This window comes from Thunnus maccoyii, chromosome 23 (assembly GCF_910596095.1).
Source record: "Thunnus maccoyii chromosome 23, fThuMac1.1, whole genome shotgun sequence".
Taxonomy (NCBI): domain Eukaryota; kingdom Metazoa; phylum Chordata; class Actinopteri; order Scombriformes; family Scombridae; genus Thunnus; species Thunnus maccoyii.
Window position 1 is genome coordinate 23,828,740 of NC_056555.1, and position 18,368 is coordinate 23,847,107.

The 18,368-nt window shown below is 38.9% G+C and overlaps 2 protein-coding genes across 2 annotated transcripts in view; one reads left to right on the top strand and one right to left on the bottom strand.

The window, feature by feature from the left end:
- Positions 1-11,755, bottom strand: part of ptprr (protein tyrosine phosphatase receptor type R) — a 41,258-nt gene extending 29,503 nt beyond the window's left edge. The window contains exons 1-2 of the mRNA XM_042403277.1: positions 11,335-11,755; positions 4,594-4,937 (exon numbers count right to left, since the gene is read on the bottom strand). Of these exons, the coding sequence (XP_042259211.1) occupies positions 4,594-4,937; positions 11,335-11,380 (390 nt within the window). The 5' untranslated portion in view covers positions 11,381-11,755. The remainder of the gene's footprint in view (positions 1-4,593; positions 4,938-11,334) is intronic.
- A 5,198-nt stretch (positions 11,756-16,953) lies between these two features.
- LOC121890759 (late histone H2A.L3) lies at positions 16,954-17,879 on the top strand. The gene has a single exon (XM_042403297.1). It carries the CDS (start codon positions 16,980-16,982, stop codon positions 17,361-17,363), a length of 384 nt encoding a protein of 127 aa, XP_042259231.1. The 5' UTR covers positions 16,954-16,979; the 3' UTR covers positions 17,364-17,879.
- Positions 17,880-18,368: the final 489 nt, after the last annotated feature.

Below are 18,368 nucleotides of genomic sequence, written 5' to 3' on the forward strand. Positions count from 1 at the left end.
TCCTCCTGTACTTGTAAGTCAAATAAATAAAAACCACCAACAGGAAAAACAAAAGGGTTAAGTTATGTTCTGCTGTTGCTCTGGAGCTTGTTTTCTGCTCCTTTGTTGAGGAAATAATGTTGTTTTAGCTGCGTGTGCTCCGGAGTGGGCGACTTGTCATTGCAGGGGTGTTTTCCTGTTAAATGTGTAGCGGTTGATGGAAGCAGCTAGCCGCTTCATTAGCTGGAGAGCTAATACCTGCAGGATGTTTCTAGTCAGATAGCATAGTTTTTGTTGTGTTGCTGTGTCGTTATACAGGTTGTTTGTTGGCAAGGCACTCGGGAACGCACAAATACGTCACTTCCGTGAATAGCTGAAGAAAAAAGGCCCGGGGCCTACACAGACGGAGAAAGTCAGGTAACGTCTCATTTTTTACATTACTACCTGTTCACTCATTGGCAATAAAAAACCATTAATACATGTAAATTGCCTCTAAAGTTAAAGTTTCTGTAAAGTTTCTTCTTCCAATGTTCCAAATTCTTTGCATTGCGTGGTAAACGGTAAGTGGACTGCATTTATATAGCGCATTTCTAGCCTACCGACCACTCAGAGCGCTTTGCAACACATGCCGACATTCACTCATCACACACACATTCATACACTGATAGCAGAGGCGGCCATGCAAGTGTCAACCTGCTCATCAGGAGCGATATAGTGCTTTAAAATGTTTCTATTGCACACTCACACACTCACACACTCACTGATGTTGCCCTCAAAGGCTATCGCTAGCAGGTTTATCCCTCGCGCAGCACTGAGAAGATTTAGCCCGGGCCCACCTTCGCGATGGGCTCTACTCCCGGTCTCACCTTGAGTATAAACTGCATTGAGATCACACAATCAGCTCCCAAAAACAGCTTTTTCTTCAGCCATTCATGGAGCCACTGGGAGCCCAGGACTTAAGAGGGCTGCGCCTATACTCATAGAATCTGGAGATAAGGTCCAAACTTACTGAAAGTGATAAATGAGGTGCTCTTATGGCTCGCTGCAGGCATCACATTTGAAATGGCAACACCACAAAACCAACACAGTTCCTGTTCTTTGTATTTCCTGCTGCATTAGTCGGATGTATTGAATGAATGAATACATCCATTTATATAACTGGCGTTCACTTTTTGTTTGTTTTTTGTTTTTTCACTAGTCCACAAATGCCTCAGAACAGCCAACGTGAATATATTATTTATGTACTTTAAGAACAAAGTTAGATTTCATATGAATATTTCATTGCACTCCTACCGAGTGTGTGTGTATATGTGTGTGTGTGTGTGCATGTGGGGTGAGTGTTTTATTTATCAGGCAGTGTGCAGGGTGACCTATATCCCACTGCAAGGACCCCTGGATCCTGACTGCTGTGAAGACTGTTTACTGAAACCCCGGCTAACTCCGCTAACTTAAACTGAACTGAACTCCATCAGTCTTTTGGTTTCAACCGGACTGCCTCCCCTCCCACAATGCATCTGTGGTGGCGACAGCTCAGACTGCTTCAGCGGAGGATTGTGGGAGTGTCGGTGATGAAATTTCACAGCTGACGCATGTAGATGTGCAGTTTAATTAATAATCTGTTGTATTTTTCCTATAAATACATGTCTGCTAATGTGAAACAGACAGTGTCCCAATTCCACACTTTACTAACAACAGTCCACTATTAAAGAAATTAATATAGTTTAATGTTTTATATCAAAGGATAGGTTTACAAATCTTCATGTGTCTGTTAAACCAGCAGTCAGGTGTCCATAGTAACAGTGAAAGAGGTTTTCCTCGCTGTAATCATTCCTGCTGTTCATACTGGATATTAAAAGATCCTTCAAATGTGTTTTCAATGGAAGTGATGGAGGATAAAATCCACAGTGTGTCCACACAGTCATTTAAAAGTCTGTGTGAAGCTTCTATTCAGCTTCAGCAGTCTGAGTTAGTCATATCAAGTGGATATCTGACACATTTACAGTCTTTTTAGCATCAAATTCCCTCTTTGTGTTTCCTCGGACAGTGTTTCCCTGTTGAGCTGCAGGTGGAAGTATAGTAACAAAAAGAGGAACTTTGGCACTAAAAAGACTGTAACGTTGAAAGATATCTACTTGATTTGACTCATTTGGACGCTGAAGCTTCATATTAGCTTCAGATCAACTTTGAAATACATTTTTGCACAGATGGAGGACTGTGGATTTTGTCCTCCATCACTTCCATTGTAAGGTCATTATGAAGGGATCTTCTAATGGTCAGTATGAACAGGAGGAATGATTACAGCAAGAAAAACATGTTTAATGTTCATTTGGGCTCCTGATTGTTGGTTTAAGACAGACTAACTTTAATAATTGAGGATGTTATATTGCTGATATTGGACTATACAAATAAAAATGGACTTGACTTCGACCACCTTCATCTCTGGGAAATTATAACGGGCATTTTATCTGTTTCCTGTCATTTTATAAAGAAGATTAATCATGAAAATACTTGAAAAGATTAAATAGATTTTTTATTGAGTATGATATAAAATCTGAGTGAAAATCATCTTTTAAGTGGAAATATACTTTGTGATTTTCTGTTATTTATTTCCTGTTCTGATGTCGGATGTTAATCATGATCAAAGTTCCAAAACTTGAGGTGAACGTATGTAGAAATGCTGCCTGTAAGACAAAAGTCAGGACTTTAACCTGATCTGAACGTGTCGTTTGCAAAGTGACCTCTACTTCCTCCTCATGATGACATCAGACGGATGGATTTGAGAAGTTGACATTTGGAGTAAAGAAGGAGAAAAAGAAGTGAAATCCTGCTACTATAGTTTGTTTACGTAGCCTCCGGAGCCGGAGGAAGCTTCCTGAAAGCTGACCAATCAGAACAGAGTGGGCTCATCAGGAGGCGGGGCCTTAAAGAGACAGGAAACGGCCTGTTTCAGACAGAGGCTGAACTGAGGGGCTGCATAAAGGACCAGTAGAAGATAAATAAGGAGTTTTTAACTGGAAATCATGCAAATATATTCCAGTAGAGCCCCAGAATATAAATATAGAGCTGGAGATGTGCAGAATATGTCGTCTCTGAGATACTGGGTAGTGGTCCGGAAAAAATGGGTAAAACCAAGTCTCTCATCCTGTCTCACTGTCTGTCTCCTCCTGTCTCTCTTTCGTGTCCTCCCGTACTCTTTTGTCTCCTCCTGTCTCTCTGTCTGTCTCACTCATATTCAACCAGTACATACCTGTCTCTCTCTCTCTCTCTCTCTCTCTTTCTGTCTCTCTCAATGTCATTCTGAAGGTCGCTGCTGTTTATCTAAATGTTATGCAACCATCCATTGTGTAGGTAAGTGGGTCTCTCACACACACACACACACACATTCATGATTAATGTTGCCATAGCAACAGAGAGTGCTGCATTTCTCCTCCAGCGCCGTGGATACAGACCCGTCTGCGGAGCACCAGCCGCCTCTCATCCATCTTTCACTATTACTGTCTGTTTGCTCTGACCTCTGACCTTTGAGATGAAGGAGATGACCCTTGTTCATCAAACCATCATATCAGTAACAAGGCTCTGAGATTTAAGCTAACATATCAAACATTACATGAGTCCTGTTTGCCAATAAACATGGGATTATAATTAATCAAAAAATACCTTTAGACTTTAAAATCATCCTCACTGACTTCAGACTTGATCTCTGATAATAACTGTAACACACTGCTTTACATCCCCTTATTGAACATTTATAAGCACTATATACACACATGTTAATAAATGTTTATAATGCACTATAATCTAGTTATAAGCTGATATAAGGACATTTAAAGTGTTTATTAATGTACAGTATTTGTTCGACTGGTCAACTACAACTGTTTTACTATGTTATAGTTACAGTTGTTAAACTAACACGTGTATCTACTTATAACTACATTATAGTGTGTTATAAACCATTTATTAACTGCTTATATATGAGTATAAATTGGGGGACTTTAAAGTGTTACCATAACAACAACAACAACAATACACATCAGCCATGTCACGGAGCATTTGACATGCTTCAGTAACACCTGTAGCACAAACCAGACGTGCAGTACAGACAGAAGACGTCAAAACAGCAGACAGGATGTACCGATAATCTTTTTGAAAAAAAAAAAAACACGCTGCTTACGATAGGAAATAGGACAGCGGCGTGTCATGAGGTGTTGCCAGATGCATGTAGTGTTGGTTTGTTGAAGCACTGTGAACATTTCTACAGGAGCAGAGTTGACTTTAGATTGTTTGATTTAAACACATCTTACAGGTTTCTCACTGAGCAGCAAAACTTCCAAATTTAAGGCTCAGAGGATCTGATTCATCCTCCCTGAATCACACAGTCGAACCTCACAAATACCAAAACTAATGAAACTTCTCAACTCCTAAAAACCTCTACGTCAATCACCAGAACCTAAAAACTAAATAAAACTACATTTCACAACTGCATTTGTAGTAAATTTCCATGTTTTCTAGTGTTAATGTATTTCATACTTAAAGTCCATTAGAAATGAACTAGAAGGAGACATCCAACTTCCCATTTTCCTTCTTGGTCACCCAATCAGGGAGCACATTACTCACCACGGTAACCAGATGGCGTGCAGACACCACGGCGTGCTCCGGCTGCGCCTCGTGCTCCGGCCGAGCCAGCAGGTTGAGGGTTCGCTGGTCGTCGGGCTCCTGACGGAACCGAGACTCTAAGAGCGCAGGTGGCATCACTTTGGCTTCTGTAGCCGGGTGCTGACGGTGACGATGGTGGTGGTGGTGGTGGTGAAGATGATGACGGTGATGGTGGATGTGGGGATCTGATGGGTTGTCCGCGTCGTACTGGGGGGTCAAGTCCGGCTGAGGGTGCAGAGGTGGAGGGAGGCGGCTGGAGCGACGAGGAGGGAAGAGACGCAGCTCGTGATCACCAGAGGACGATTCTGAGGAGAAGAAGAAAAGAAAATGTGACGTTTGCAACCTAATAAACTTTGTTTATTGATTTATTTATATTGTTTTAATGTTAAATAAGTGGGAACGTTTGTGTATTTGGTATTTTATTCTGTCTAGGGCTGCAACTAATGATTACTTTCATTATCCATTAATCTACCAATTATTCTCTCAACTAATTGATTTTTTTATTTTGTCTATAAAACATCAGAAAATAGAGAAAAGTTCCTGCTAAAGCTCAAGGTAACGTCTTCAAACGTCTCATTTCGTCCAATCAACAGTCCAAAACCCAAAGATATTCAGTTTACTGTCATGTACGACACAGAAAAGCTTCAAATTCTCACATCTGAAAGCTGCAACAACTGAATATTTGCTGTTTTGGCTTAAAAAACTTAAACAATGATACGATTATCAAAATAGTAGCTTCTCAAATGTGATGATTTGATGCTTTTCTTTGTCATACATGACAGTAAACTGATTGTCTTTTGGTTTTGGACTGTTGGTTGGACAAAATAAGGAATCTGAAGACGTCATCTTAGACTGTGGAAAATCATTTTGAGCATTTTTCTGACATTTTACAGACAAAACAATTAAATGTTGACAGTTTTCAGGAGGAGAGCTTTCGCTAACAGTCAGTTCAGACTTGAAATATTTTAGGAAAAAGAGGACAGAGACGGTTTTATTCTTATTCGTTTTCATGATGAATCTAACTGTAGCTTTAACAAAAATCTCCCTCCTCCAACAGCACATTCAGCAGGACCCAGAGAGACAGCAGGAGATCCCATCTGTCTCTCTGTGTCTCTGCTGTCACAGCGTCTTCAGTCAGGACCGAGAGGCTTTCATCAGTCTGCAGGCAGGCTGAGAGGAAACCCCTGCACATCGACCCAACTCACCCAACCGTGATGAATGTGAACACTGCATAATTCATCCTCAGTCTTTATTTATCCTGGGTGAAAAAAAATAAAAAAAACCTACTGAGCAAACTGCTTTTTATCCCCCCCCCGCCCCCCCCCCCCCCCCGCCGGCAGGATCCTGCTTCACATTCACAGCTGCTGACGTTCATACTGAGAGCTGAAGGACCTGAGATTGACCCGTCCATTTAACAAATATACAGACCAGAACCTGAGGGAACAGTCAGCCGCTGGACCTGAGCCCAGACAGACTGCTGGGTTTCCAGCAAATACTCTTCACTGCAAGCTGGAAGTCGCAACAAAAAAAAGTTCATAAATAGTCTCTTAGCGATGAAAAAAGACTGCATTAATCTCTGAGATGGATACAAGCAGCAGATTCTTAACTTCATGTCTTCGTTGGTTGCTCCTCATGAGTTATTTAGATCAACATTATTTAATTAAACTATTTCTACTCATTCAGCAACTTAGTTGTACAGAAGCTACCCAGCATCTCATTCTATGCAGGTCAATTATGACTTGAACATGAACGCAATTTCATAATTACAGTAACTCTGATATGACTGGAATCAGCTCCATAAATGACTTCCAGCACATCTCAGGGAAGGAAATTTGCTTTATATATGAATTTATTGGTATGTGATGAATGCACAACACTGGCAGAAGATAAACGACACCTCCATGATGTTGTGGTGGAACTATGATAGCTTTAAAGGTCGACTAGTGCTTCAACTAATGATTATTGTATCGAAAAACCATTTAGTTTTTAAAATGTAACAGGAGTCCAAACACCAAAGATAATCAATTCACAGTGATATAAAAACAGAGAAAAGCAGCAAATCATCACATTTGGGAGCTTGAATCATTGAATGATTTATATTTTTGATTCATAAATGACTTAAAGTGCTACAACTACCTTTTTTTGCCCCATTATCGATTAATCTGACAATTGGTCTGTGAAATGTTCCACAGTTCAGAACCAACAGATACTGAGTATAACTGACTGTTATACATCATATGTCAAAGCAAAACAGAAAATCCTGACATATGAAAACCTCAAACTAAAGAATGTTTGGCCAAACCTCAGTCAAGACCACATTTAATCACAACATGTTAAATACTGCAGACAGACAACCAGAGTTTCTGACCTACAAGGTGTTTCAGCTCCATGAAACTGAACGTCAAACTACATCCAGTCTGGCAGACATTTTGCCAAATTCTAAGATTATTTGAGGCCAATTTGAGGTTAAAAACTTGCTCAATCTTCAAGTATCTGCTCAACATTAGAGAATAAAAACAGAGGAATAAATCATAGCAAACATGACAAAGGTGACTAATGAAGCAGCAGGTGTTGTTCATGTTATCAGACTGGTCTTGGGGTCAAATAGAGCTGATGTCTATAAGTGTTAGTTCCACTAGAAGATTCTCCTACAGCGTCAATCAGACAAGTCTGCTGCTTGTTCTGGCAGAAAATACACTGAAAGAAAGACAGAAAGAAACTATCTGACTTCTGTCTACCAGCCTGTCTGGAAAACATGTTTTTCTCGGGTGTATCTGTGCCAGATTTAAAGTTATGCAAGTCGATAAACACAGACAGAAATCATGAATAGTAAATCTGTATTTTAAGGTAGAATCTACAATGTAAAGACAACTTCCTGCTTTAGAGAATGAGTTTCTTCGGGCTTGTCTGTGAATGACTGACTCAGACTGCTGAAGCCTCACATCAACTTCTAAATGCATTTCTGCATAAAATGACTGCGAGATGCAGCAGAGAGAAATAAAATAATGTAAGAAACACAGATGTGACCGAGGAGCTGACACAGCTTCTCTCTCTGACATCTTTTCTCCCTAGCGACAGCATCTTGGTTGCTATACACGACACCGAGCTGAGGCGTGCGCCGATTGGACGGAGGGGTCAGCCCTGCCTCTCCTCTGTGGGAGCTGCCGGCCAATCACAGGTGGGGATGGAGAGGGCTGACCGGGTAACTCTGCGGGGAGACACCACACACTCCCCAACAGTAGAAAGGGACTGAGGGTTTGTCTGTTTACCTCTAATTTTATATAATAAATAAACATCCATAGATTTTGTTTATAATCAGGAAAATAATGCCTCTTGTTTCTGCGTTTGAAAATATTACACTGCTTGTCATAAAGAGGCCGCAACAACTCAGAAACAGGAATACATCATTTAGAAAATACATATTTATGTTTAAGACTACTGCATTTATGATTATATTACAGTTAAGATAAGAAAAAGTCAAACAAACAAAATAATGCAGTAAAGAGTCCATCATAATCCTGCTGATGCTGTTCAAAGTTTTTGCTTTAACTTCAGTAATTTCTGTAAAGTCAGCAAGAAAAATGTCTGTATATTCAGTTATAATTAAAGTGGTTATAATTAATATTTTTTATAACAACAATATATGAAATGACAGTGTCTAATATGAAAGAGAATTATATTAGATTTATAGTGAATTACGGCTCTTCAGCTAAGTTTTTATCCAAATGTACCACAAATTTTAACCGAATTTACAGAAAAATCAGCAGGAGAAAACATGACTTCATGTTTGTTTCCATCCACTGCTGATGTGTGAATGTTAACAGATAAACAGCAGGTGGCGCTAAATCTCCAGTCGGTGCCGTTAAACCGTCGCAGAAGAAGAGGACACGTCATTAAACGCTCAAACGACGGAAGACATGATGGAAATATGACATTATGACGTTTCATGTATTGATGTGAGGAAGGTTACGGTCTCCTCATCGTCGCTCCACACAAATCTGATGTTTTCAGCTCTTCAGTGACGTTTAAGTCACATGAATCATGTACGTCATCGTTTATTCACTCAGTCTGTTTACGTTTGCTGTTACACCTCAGACAAGCGTAAAAACTTTTTTTGTGATATTTCAGGATTTTTTCAAAGTTCAGGTTTTTCTATGCGCAAGTTGAAAATGCAAATAAATCAAGGTGGATGGAAACGCACCTATTCAATCAATCAGACAGACCTTATTTGTATACCACTTTTCATGCTAATACAATGTAACACAAGTACTTTACACAAAACACACACAAACAATAAATGACTACGTTATAAATAAAGGACTCAATAAAAACAGGAACTGAGAATCTATTGTTTATCTGTCCGGCTGCAACTTTACTGTTCTGGTTCACTCTCAGCGCTCTCATAGCGTCGTTCTCAGAGAAAAAGCTGTAAAAAGCCGCTGTTCACTACCTGCTGAGCACCGAATGGCAAACAGACACAGTTAGCTGTAGACTAGCTGCTGAACATAGTGGAGCATTTAGCAGCTAAAGAGTCAGATATTTCCTTCAGGAGTTGGTGGAGAACAAAAACAGAGCTAAAAGAGACTGAATATTGGAATTACCTGTTTACAGTGAAGCCAAACAAATATGATAATATTGAACTCATGATCAGATGTTGTCTCAACCATTGCAAGATTTTGTGCACTGCATCAGGTCCATGCATCATTTCCTGCAAATCCCTTGTCCACAGGAGAGACAGACTCCACCACCAGCACAGATGTAAATTTTAAGGAATTTCCTTAATCTGTAGTCGGCTGTGTTTACAATCAAATGTTAATTAATCGTTTTTTTATTTATTTTTAATCATTAACAGCAACTATTTGATAATCAATTAATCACTGACCTTCCTAGCCACTAGCAATTAAAAGTACATATAAGAGGAAACCACAGCATGGAAATATGAATGAATGAATATCCAATGCTGAAAAAAAACGCCAGTCATAAATAAATAGTACTAAAACTTGTCCAGATTCTCCAGCTGTCGACCAATCAGGCCACAGTAAAGCAGCGGGGACTTGTCTGATGGCTTACTCCGACCTAAATTCAACTTTGAATGTTCACACAGGAAAACCAAAATGAAGTTTCAGTCTGCACAATGTGGCATGTCAAACACGTTATATGTTTCCACAGCCTCACTAACCAGCTGTGATCACTACCTGCAGGTGGTCCACATCATGTGACTGGCTGCATCATGTTCTTTAAACCACATACTTTCAATTTTATTCTTGATTTAAGGAGGGCTGCAACTAACTATTATTTTCTCCATTAATCGATTTGTCATTTGATCCATAAAATGTCAGGATATGGTGAAAAATCTCATTCACTGTTTCCCAAAGCTCAAGACGACGTCCTTAAATGTCCCAAAGAGATTCACTTTACTGTCATAGAGGACTAAAGACACCAAAAAATATTCACATTTGAGGAGCTTCAACAGAGAAACATTTTTTAACTTAAAAAAATGCCTTAAAAAGATTAATGGATTATCAAAACAGTTGGTGATTAATTCAATAATTGGCAACTAATCGACTAATTATTGCAGCTCTAGATTTAAGGAACCTTTTGAAACATTTCTGCTCCCAATACAAGTTTCTCCCGACTGCCATGATAGTGGCATTTGCTGCATTTTGTTTGTATAAGTTGACAGTGATTTAGATTTTGGGATGCTACTGGACAAGGCAACACAATAAATTAGTATGTTTAACTGCTAAATTTGTGTGTGTGTGTGTGTGTGTGTGTGTGTGTGTGTGAATTAACCACTGGTTTCCGTTGGTTTCCTTATACATCAACATAAAAACACCCTCTGGTAGAACCCATAAAGGTTAATATGTCAACACAGATTCCTCGTGTGTCACGTTGAGAACACTGACTGAGGCCTTCAGACTGAACAGATCCACCCAGCCTCCTGTAAAATCACCTTAACACCATTATAATACTCTTCATTTCTCCAGTCAGTACAACACTATCTGGTTCCAGCTTCTTCAAATGTGACAATTTGCTGCATTTCTCCGTTTTAGGTTTCAGACTGTTTGTCAGACTAGGAGAGCAGTCTGAAGACTGTGACCTCTGGGAAGAGAATTTGGCATTTTACCTAAATGATTAACAGGATATAATATATATTGATACATTACTATTGGGAATTATAGAAAATATCAAATGCAAGGATCATCATCACTGTATGATCTCTTCTAATAATGTTATTGTAGAAGATTTGCATGTGAAAATTTAATCCTGTTTTACGTTTAACGACACATTTCCAAACAACTATTTCATATTCTTATTATATTACTGTAGATAATCTGGGCTTCTGTTGTGAGGATTTTAATGTGCAGTATCCTTCTAAACAGATTTTAGGGCTGCAACAAACATTTTTAAGGATTAATCAATAACAAAAATCATATATTATGTGCATTTTCAATGGATTGGTAGATCTCACAAGTTACAGAGGTTTTCATATTTTTATCTGAGCAACCGTCTAAAAAAAAACAAAGGTTTTAGGCTGCAAGCAAGCAAATGCTCGCATTTTGAGGAGCTGCAACAAAATGTTTGGTATTTTATGAGATAAATGACTTAAAGCAGTAATTGCTAACCAAAATAAAAGGCTAATCCATCGACTGATAGCTAGTATGTCTGGTTAAAGGCAGCATACAGACAACAGACGCTTACCTGTGATCAGCAGCTGTGTCCATGTTAGACACAAGAACAGAAACATGGTGAGAAATCCTGCTCCTCTTCTGCGGCTCAAACTGAAATAAATCTGCTCCTAGAGCTTATTCCTCTGCAGCTTCGCTCAGTGCAATAATGATGCATCAAGGAAAACAGCCGGTGGTTATTTCCGTACATCTGTTTGAGTGTCCGTAGCATGCAGCATGAGGGAGGGGACGCTGCCAGAGCTCCACAGATCCGCTCCGCCGGCCCCTGCGACGCTACTTCCCCGCCCTGCGGTGCCCTACAGCGGCCTGGCTGAGGGAGGAAGTGCCGCTGTGGAGCAGGAGGAGCACCGAGGAGAAGCAGAGGTTTTTTCCATCTGACAGTCAGAGACGGAGGGGGGGGAGGTTTGTGAAGAGAGGAGGTGCAGGTGGAGGCTGATGATGATGATGATGATGATGATGATGAGACACTGGAAGGGGAGGAGAAAAGGCGTGGTGGTGAAGAGACGAAGGTTTATACTGATAGGGGAGAACGGGGTAAATAGAGCCAGTGGGTAAAATGAGTCACCTCCTTTATCTAGGTAACCATAAACAAAAGCAAACATGTGACCACAAATTAAGAAAGTATAGTTCACGTTAGTCAATCCATCTCGGACTCAAGCACATGGAGAGAGTGGTCAGCAAAACAGAGCAAATAAAATATTTGTCATGCCAAGTGACTTCATCATGTTACTTAAGTTATTAGTCTTGTATCTCAATTAGTATAGACACATTTTGGACATTAATACATGTTAATTTAAGTCAATGTAAGCGACAAAACAAGGTCATAAACTTAGTATAACTGTGGATCTGAACCACTGTGTGAAACAGTTTTGTCATAATGGAGGTTGTAGGGTAAAACGTGCCAGTGATGTTGGAGCAAGTTGAGTCAATGGTTCAATTTACCCCCAAAAATTATTTTCTGATATTCTAGAGACTAGAGACCATGTTCATGTTTGATCCCTGTTATAAGTGTTACAATGTTGATGAATTAATACCTAATTGTTGACTAATGTTAAGTTTAAGCCACACACAAACATGCTGGTGACAAATTAAGGGAAAAACCAACATAAAGTGTCTTAGTAAGGTGTTGGGCCACCAGAACAGCATCAATACACCTTGGCATTGATTCTACAGTCTCTGAACTCTTCTGGAGGGATGAACACTATTCTTCAAAAAGATCTTCCCCCATTTGATGTTTTGATGATGGTGGTGGAGAGCGCTGTCAGTCAACATGTCAGTCCAAAATCTCCCATAGGTGTTCAGCTTGGTTGAGATCTGGTGACCGTGAAGGTCATAGCATATGATTCATGTCATTTTCATACTAATCAAACTATTCGGTGACCCCTCATGCTCTATGGATGGGGGCATTGTCACCCAGGAGGAGACCACTCCCATCAGGATAGAAATGTTTCATCATAGGATAAAGCTGATCACTCAGAACAACTTTGTATTGATCAGCAGTGATCCTTCCCTCTAAGGGGACAAGTGGACCCAAACTATGCCAGCAAAATGCCCCCCACAGCATAACAGAGCCACCAGACCCCTCACTGTAGGGGTCAATCATTCAGGCCTGGACCAGTTTTTCCTTTGATTTGTCACCTGTCTGTAAACACAAAAGCACATTTACACATTTATTCTTTCTGTATCTAACACACAAAGATCACAGTTTAATCTTTACTGAAAATGTTTGGGTAACTTGTTGAACAACAGGACACCAACATATTATTTTACTTAAAAGTACAAGTTTTTGCCTTTGTTAAATTGATGGCATTACTAAAGTTCAAAATGATCCCAAATTTGTTTGATTTTGTGTAATTTTTATACCAGTATTTAATGGTAGCACTATTTACCCCATCCTCATGCTCATTTTACCCCTATCTTGGGGTAAATTGTGCCATAGGACTAACTTTTTTTGATGGGTCATCATCCTAAAACCACAATAATTAGATAACTTGTTTTAATTTCCATGGATACACAACAACCTAAGTTATATATAGTAAAAATTATTTAAAACAAATACACTTTAATTTTGTTGTTGTGAATTACTGGATAATTTTACCTCTTTAGGCCTCTAAAAGTGAACCAAATAAAACAGGGAAATCCTTCTTTGGTGAGGTATGTTAAGGTTTTATTTGTCATGTACACATTATACAAGATGATGGCAGTGAAATTATAGAAAAACTGAGATAAAAAATATAAACAGCAATAAAAATTTAAGCAATAAGTGTAACAAAAAATGTTAAAAATAATAAATAAAAGAACTGTTGTGCAAACGATACAACAGCCATACATTGAGGAGTCCGTTTTTGAGGTTATAGGACTGGCTGAAGGGTCACAAGTAGAAATTGATTTGTTTTAAGGGGCGACAACTATATGGACTAAAAGTGATTCTAATGATATCAGGCACACCCATGTCCGCCCTGAAAAAAATTCTGCCATTTTGGATTTTTGCTAAACACATTTTTTGCTCCTGTTGGCACATATTTCATCTAATCTTCACCAAACTTGGTACATACCATATTTCGATGACCCTGAACAAAACGTATTAGTTCGTTTTTTAATATCACTTACTGCTTGTCTGTAATTGGTTACCAAACTTTTGAAAGGCGTGGTCTGATGCCCTAAACGGGCCAAAACTCTTCAGTGCTAAATTGGATTGCAGCCAAATTGGGGTTGTACATACAGCCACACTGCATCAGTGTGTAACATTTGATACAATTCTATCCACAGGGGGTGCTACTGTAATATTATAACATAATATTTCTACAATTCTGTTGTCTTTAATAAAATGAAACTTGGTACACAAGTTCTCCATGAGAATGTGCACAACATATTGAAACATGGCACCAATGGCCCCACCTTGTGGCCATTAGTGAAACACCACCATACCACTTATAAACTGCTGTATCTCTTAAATGTAATATTGCATGGTAATTAAATTCAACAAAATTGTACAGATGGGGATGCTGAACAAGTCCATAGCATTTGATACAATTTCACCTGTAATTGGCACTACAAGATCTTTAGTTATGATAGAGGCATGGTGATGTCAACTGGTCTGTCTGTCAGTCCTCCACATCCATGCTTCCGGCCATAATTAATTTTAGATTTGAGATAAGTTATTTAGATAACTATAACTATGATTTCCATAAAAAATTGAAAATCTAAATAGCCTATGGTGATGCCCCAAATTTGTAGCGCCACCAAGTCAGACTGGATCTATCTAATGTTACATCAATCACACTCAAATTCTTCCAATGTTTCATCTTTTTTTGTTGTAAATTACTGGATAATTTTACCTCTTTAGGCCTCTAAAAGTGAACCAAATAAAACAGGGAAAATCTTCTTTGGTAAAGTATGTTAAGGTTTTATTTGTCACGTTCACATTATACAAGATAATGGCATTGAAATTATAGAAAAACTGAGATAAAGATATGAACAGTAATAAAAATTTAACCGACATGTGTAACAAAAAGAAGCTAAAAATAATGAATAAAAGAACTATTGTGCAAATGATGCAACAGTGCCATATATTCAGTCAGTTTTTGAGGTTATAAGTCAGTTATGGTATTTGGTTGACTGGTTGAAGGGTCACAAGTGGAAACTGATTTGTTTTAAGAGGTGACAACTATATGGACTAAAGGTGAGGTGTATGAGGTGGACAGTTGTACTATCATAGTCCATGTAAACATTGAGAAAGTGGATCCTCCCTAAAGCTCCCATCATTTATAGGAAGTCCTGCCCATCGTCTGGCTCTCCCTGACTCCTTAATTCACTTTCACTCCCTCCTATGAACAACAGACGACTCACACTAACATCTCTGTACATGTTTCCTGTTTTTATCGGCAGCAGCAGCAACAGCAAGCAGGATGATTCAGTTCAAAGACTTGATCGAGCTTCTCTTCACCAGCTTCAACATCATCTTCGTGGTGAGTAACTGAGCATAAAAGGAAAAAGAAAAAGGCTGTAATTTACTTTTTCAGTATATCGTTGATACTAAAACAAAGTGCTCATAAGGAGGATGAGAAAAGTGATGATGACACATGAAAAATTTGCAGCCAGAGAACATGAGTAACATCTGCTGGTGAAATAGATGAAGTGCAGTTGTGAGTTTGCATTTCACTGAACTTGAATCTGTTTGTTATTGACAGTAGTGGAAAGTAACTAAGTACATTTATTTACTTAAGTACTGTTCCTAAGTACAGTTTTGAGGTACTTATACTTTACTTGAGTATTTCCATTTGATGCTACTTTATACTTTCACTCAGATGAAGATTTGACACAATGGATAATATAACAAGCTTTTAAAATACAACACATTGTTAAAGATGAAACCAGTGGTTTCCAACCTTTTTGTCTTTTGACGTCTTACAAAAAGCAGTGTGTAGTCGGGGTCACATTTCACATGTCTATGAGTTGTTAACAGCTCCACCAAATAGTGATTTTTCCCTCTAAACTTCTCACATGCTTTCATTTCAATAAATGTTCAAATGATCCAATATTTCAGCAAAAATCAAAGATTAGAGAAAAAGTCCAAAAACTGAAAACAGATTTGTGTATCAGAACTTTGTTTTTTCTTCTTTCCTCTCCCATTAATCATCTCACCACCCCTCAGATTTATCTGCTGACCCTTTGGAGGGGCCCGACCCCTAGGTTGGGAATAACCTCCTGTTTTGTCAATTTATTTATATAGCAGCAAATCACAACAGAAGGTCTGTCAGGGCACTTTTCACATAGAGCAGGGCTTGCTACCTCTTGTAATTGTACACTGCTCAAATATTCCTTTTCACTGGGAAATATGTCACAGTAAACTGGCTTAACTGGGAGCAGGTCTCAGGTCTTGCCGGTGTACCGAGAGGGGCAACTATACTTAAATGACTTAATTTATTGATTGGGACAGTGTGCAGTTTTTAAACATTAAAGATGCACTGCACAGGAGTTAGCTCAAAGCTAATTTGCATACGCAGTCCCCAACAATCAAAACATACAACAGCACAACAACAAACAATACAAAGCAAAAAACACACAGAACACACCATACAAAAAGCAAAGCTACACACAACAGCACATCACATACACTAATTAGAAAGCACAGTGGCGTGAAAGAAAATCTTCTTGACTGCGAATGCACACAGAGATAAACCCAACAACGCCTATACTGAATCTGTGATTACCGTACAACCAACGTTATTGGGTAAATTTCACATATGCAGAGTAAAATTCTTCACTTGGAATAAATGTTCTTTTGATAGAATTTAACACAGATTTAGATTCTGACTACACAGCAACAAAAAACTGTGTGTACTTTTCTGTATTATGTTTTTTTACTATTATAATTATTATCTTTGTTGTCATTGTGTTGATGTTGTTGTAATTCACAATGAACTATTTAAAGTATGGTTAATCTCTCACTTTTATTATTGATTTAGTTGTCACTACTTTATTGTGAAAATCCTGAGCGGAAATCTTACTTAAAGCGGAATTTGATCCTCTCGTTTCTGATTGGGCAACCACAGTTACGCTCATAATGACCAATGAGCGAGCAGCTGTGTAGCCATATAACGTAGTTGTGACGTGTTTAGAGTTATTCTCTGAGTTTTCTAAGCTAAGAGTAACAAGATGTCTGGACGTGGTAAGGGTGCCGGTAAGGCCAGAGCCAAGGCGAAGTCCCGCTCCTCCCGGGCCGGGCTTCAATTCCCGGTCGGCAGAGTCCACAGGCTGCTGAGGAAGGGTAACTACGCTCAGCGTGTCGGTGCCGGAGCCCCGGTGTACCTGGCGGCGGTGCTGGAGTACCTGACCGCTGAGATCCTGGAGCTGGCCGGAAACGCTGCCCGCGACAACAAGAAGACCAGGATCATCCCCCGTCACCTGCAGCTGGCTGTCCGCAACGACGAGGAGCTCAACAAGCTGCTGGGCGGAGTGACCATCGCTCAGGGCGGCGTGCTGCCCAACATCCAGGCTGTGCTGCTGCCCAAGAAGACCGAGAAGCCCGCCAAGAAGTAAACACGGAACCGGTTCCTCAACTACACAACAACACAACAACAAAACAACGGCTCTTTTAAGAGCCACAACCGACATCTAAAGATCATGTTCCGTTAATATCTGAAACACGCTAATGTTCTAGTCCTGAGATATAAAAGCAAACCGCTTGTTCTCTCATCAGTGTGATTAGAGCTACTTGCTACTGTCACTACAGAATTTGCCAGAGAACTTTTCCTTGAATTCACATTAAAATCACTTTATTCATTGTGCAGAATAACATTTCGTTTGCACAGTGAAATTGTTAAAATGTGGTTTGTAACACTAATTATAATTTAAGAGATGAGAATGAAATGGTTAAAATGAGGCTCAGGACAAAACCAGACAAAAACAAAGATATGAACATAAAGTTGATGTTTCATCGTCACGTGGTGAGGATTCATCTTATTATTCACCCAAAATATTACTTCTCTCTACTGCTGCCATTCTGTGTTTCTTTGCATCTGAGCACTTTTAAAATACATTTGAAATCCGAGTCAGTTTTATAGGTTGTGTTGTTGTTTAGGTTTCACAGTAACATGTACAGCTTTATACATTTAGTTTACAGCTTTACACGTTTACAATATAGTTTGACACCAAGACAGGAAGGTGTTTTTCATCAGACTGTGAAGTGATTTCAAACCAATTTAATATAAAATATCAGTGTCTAATTTTCATTCAAAAAAAGTTATATTATCTGACATGTACTCCTCCATCTTTAAATATGCAAGTATATTTAATTTAAATCACTCATAACTGTATATTATATACAGTTTGACACAGTTCTTTAACTGGTGTTTTAATGTTTTGATTATTCTTAAATCTGAGTAGTTTGCAGGTTAATGTGTATTACAGTTAGTTTATTTTTATAATATACAAAATTTACTATAGCTAAGATCTGTCCATCATGTGATTTTAAACTGAAGAATGTAAAACCATCTGGGACATTAGATAAGTGTTTGGACAATTAAACATTTTTTTGTTCTACCT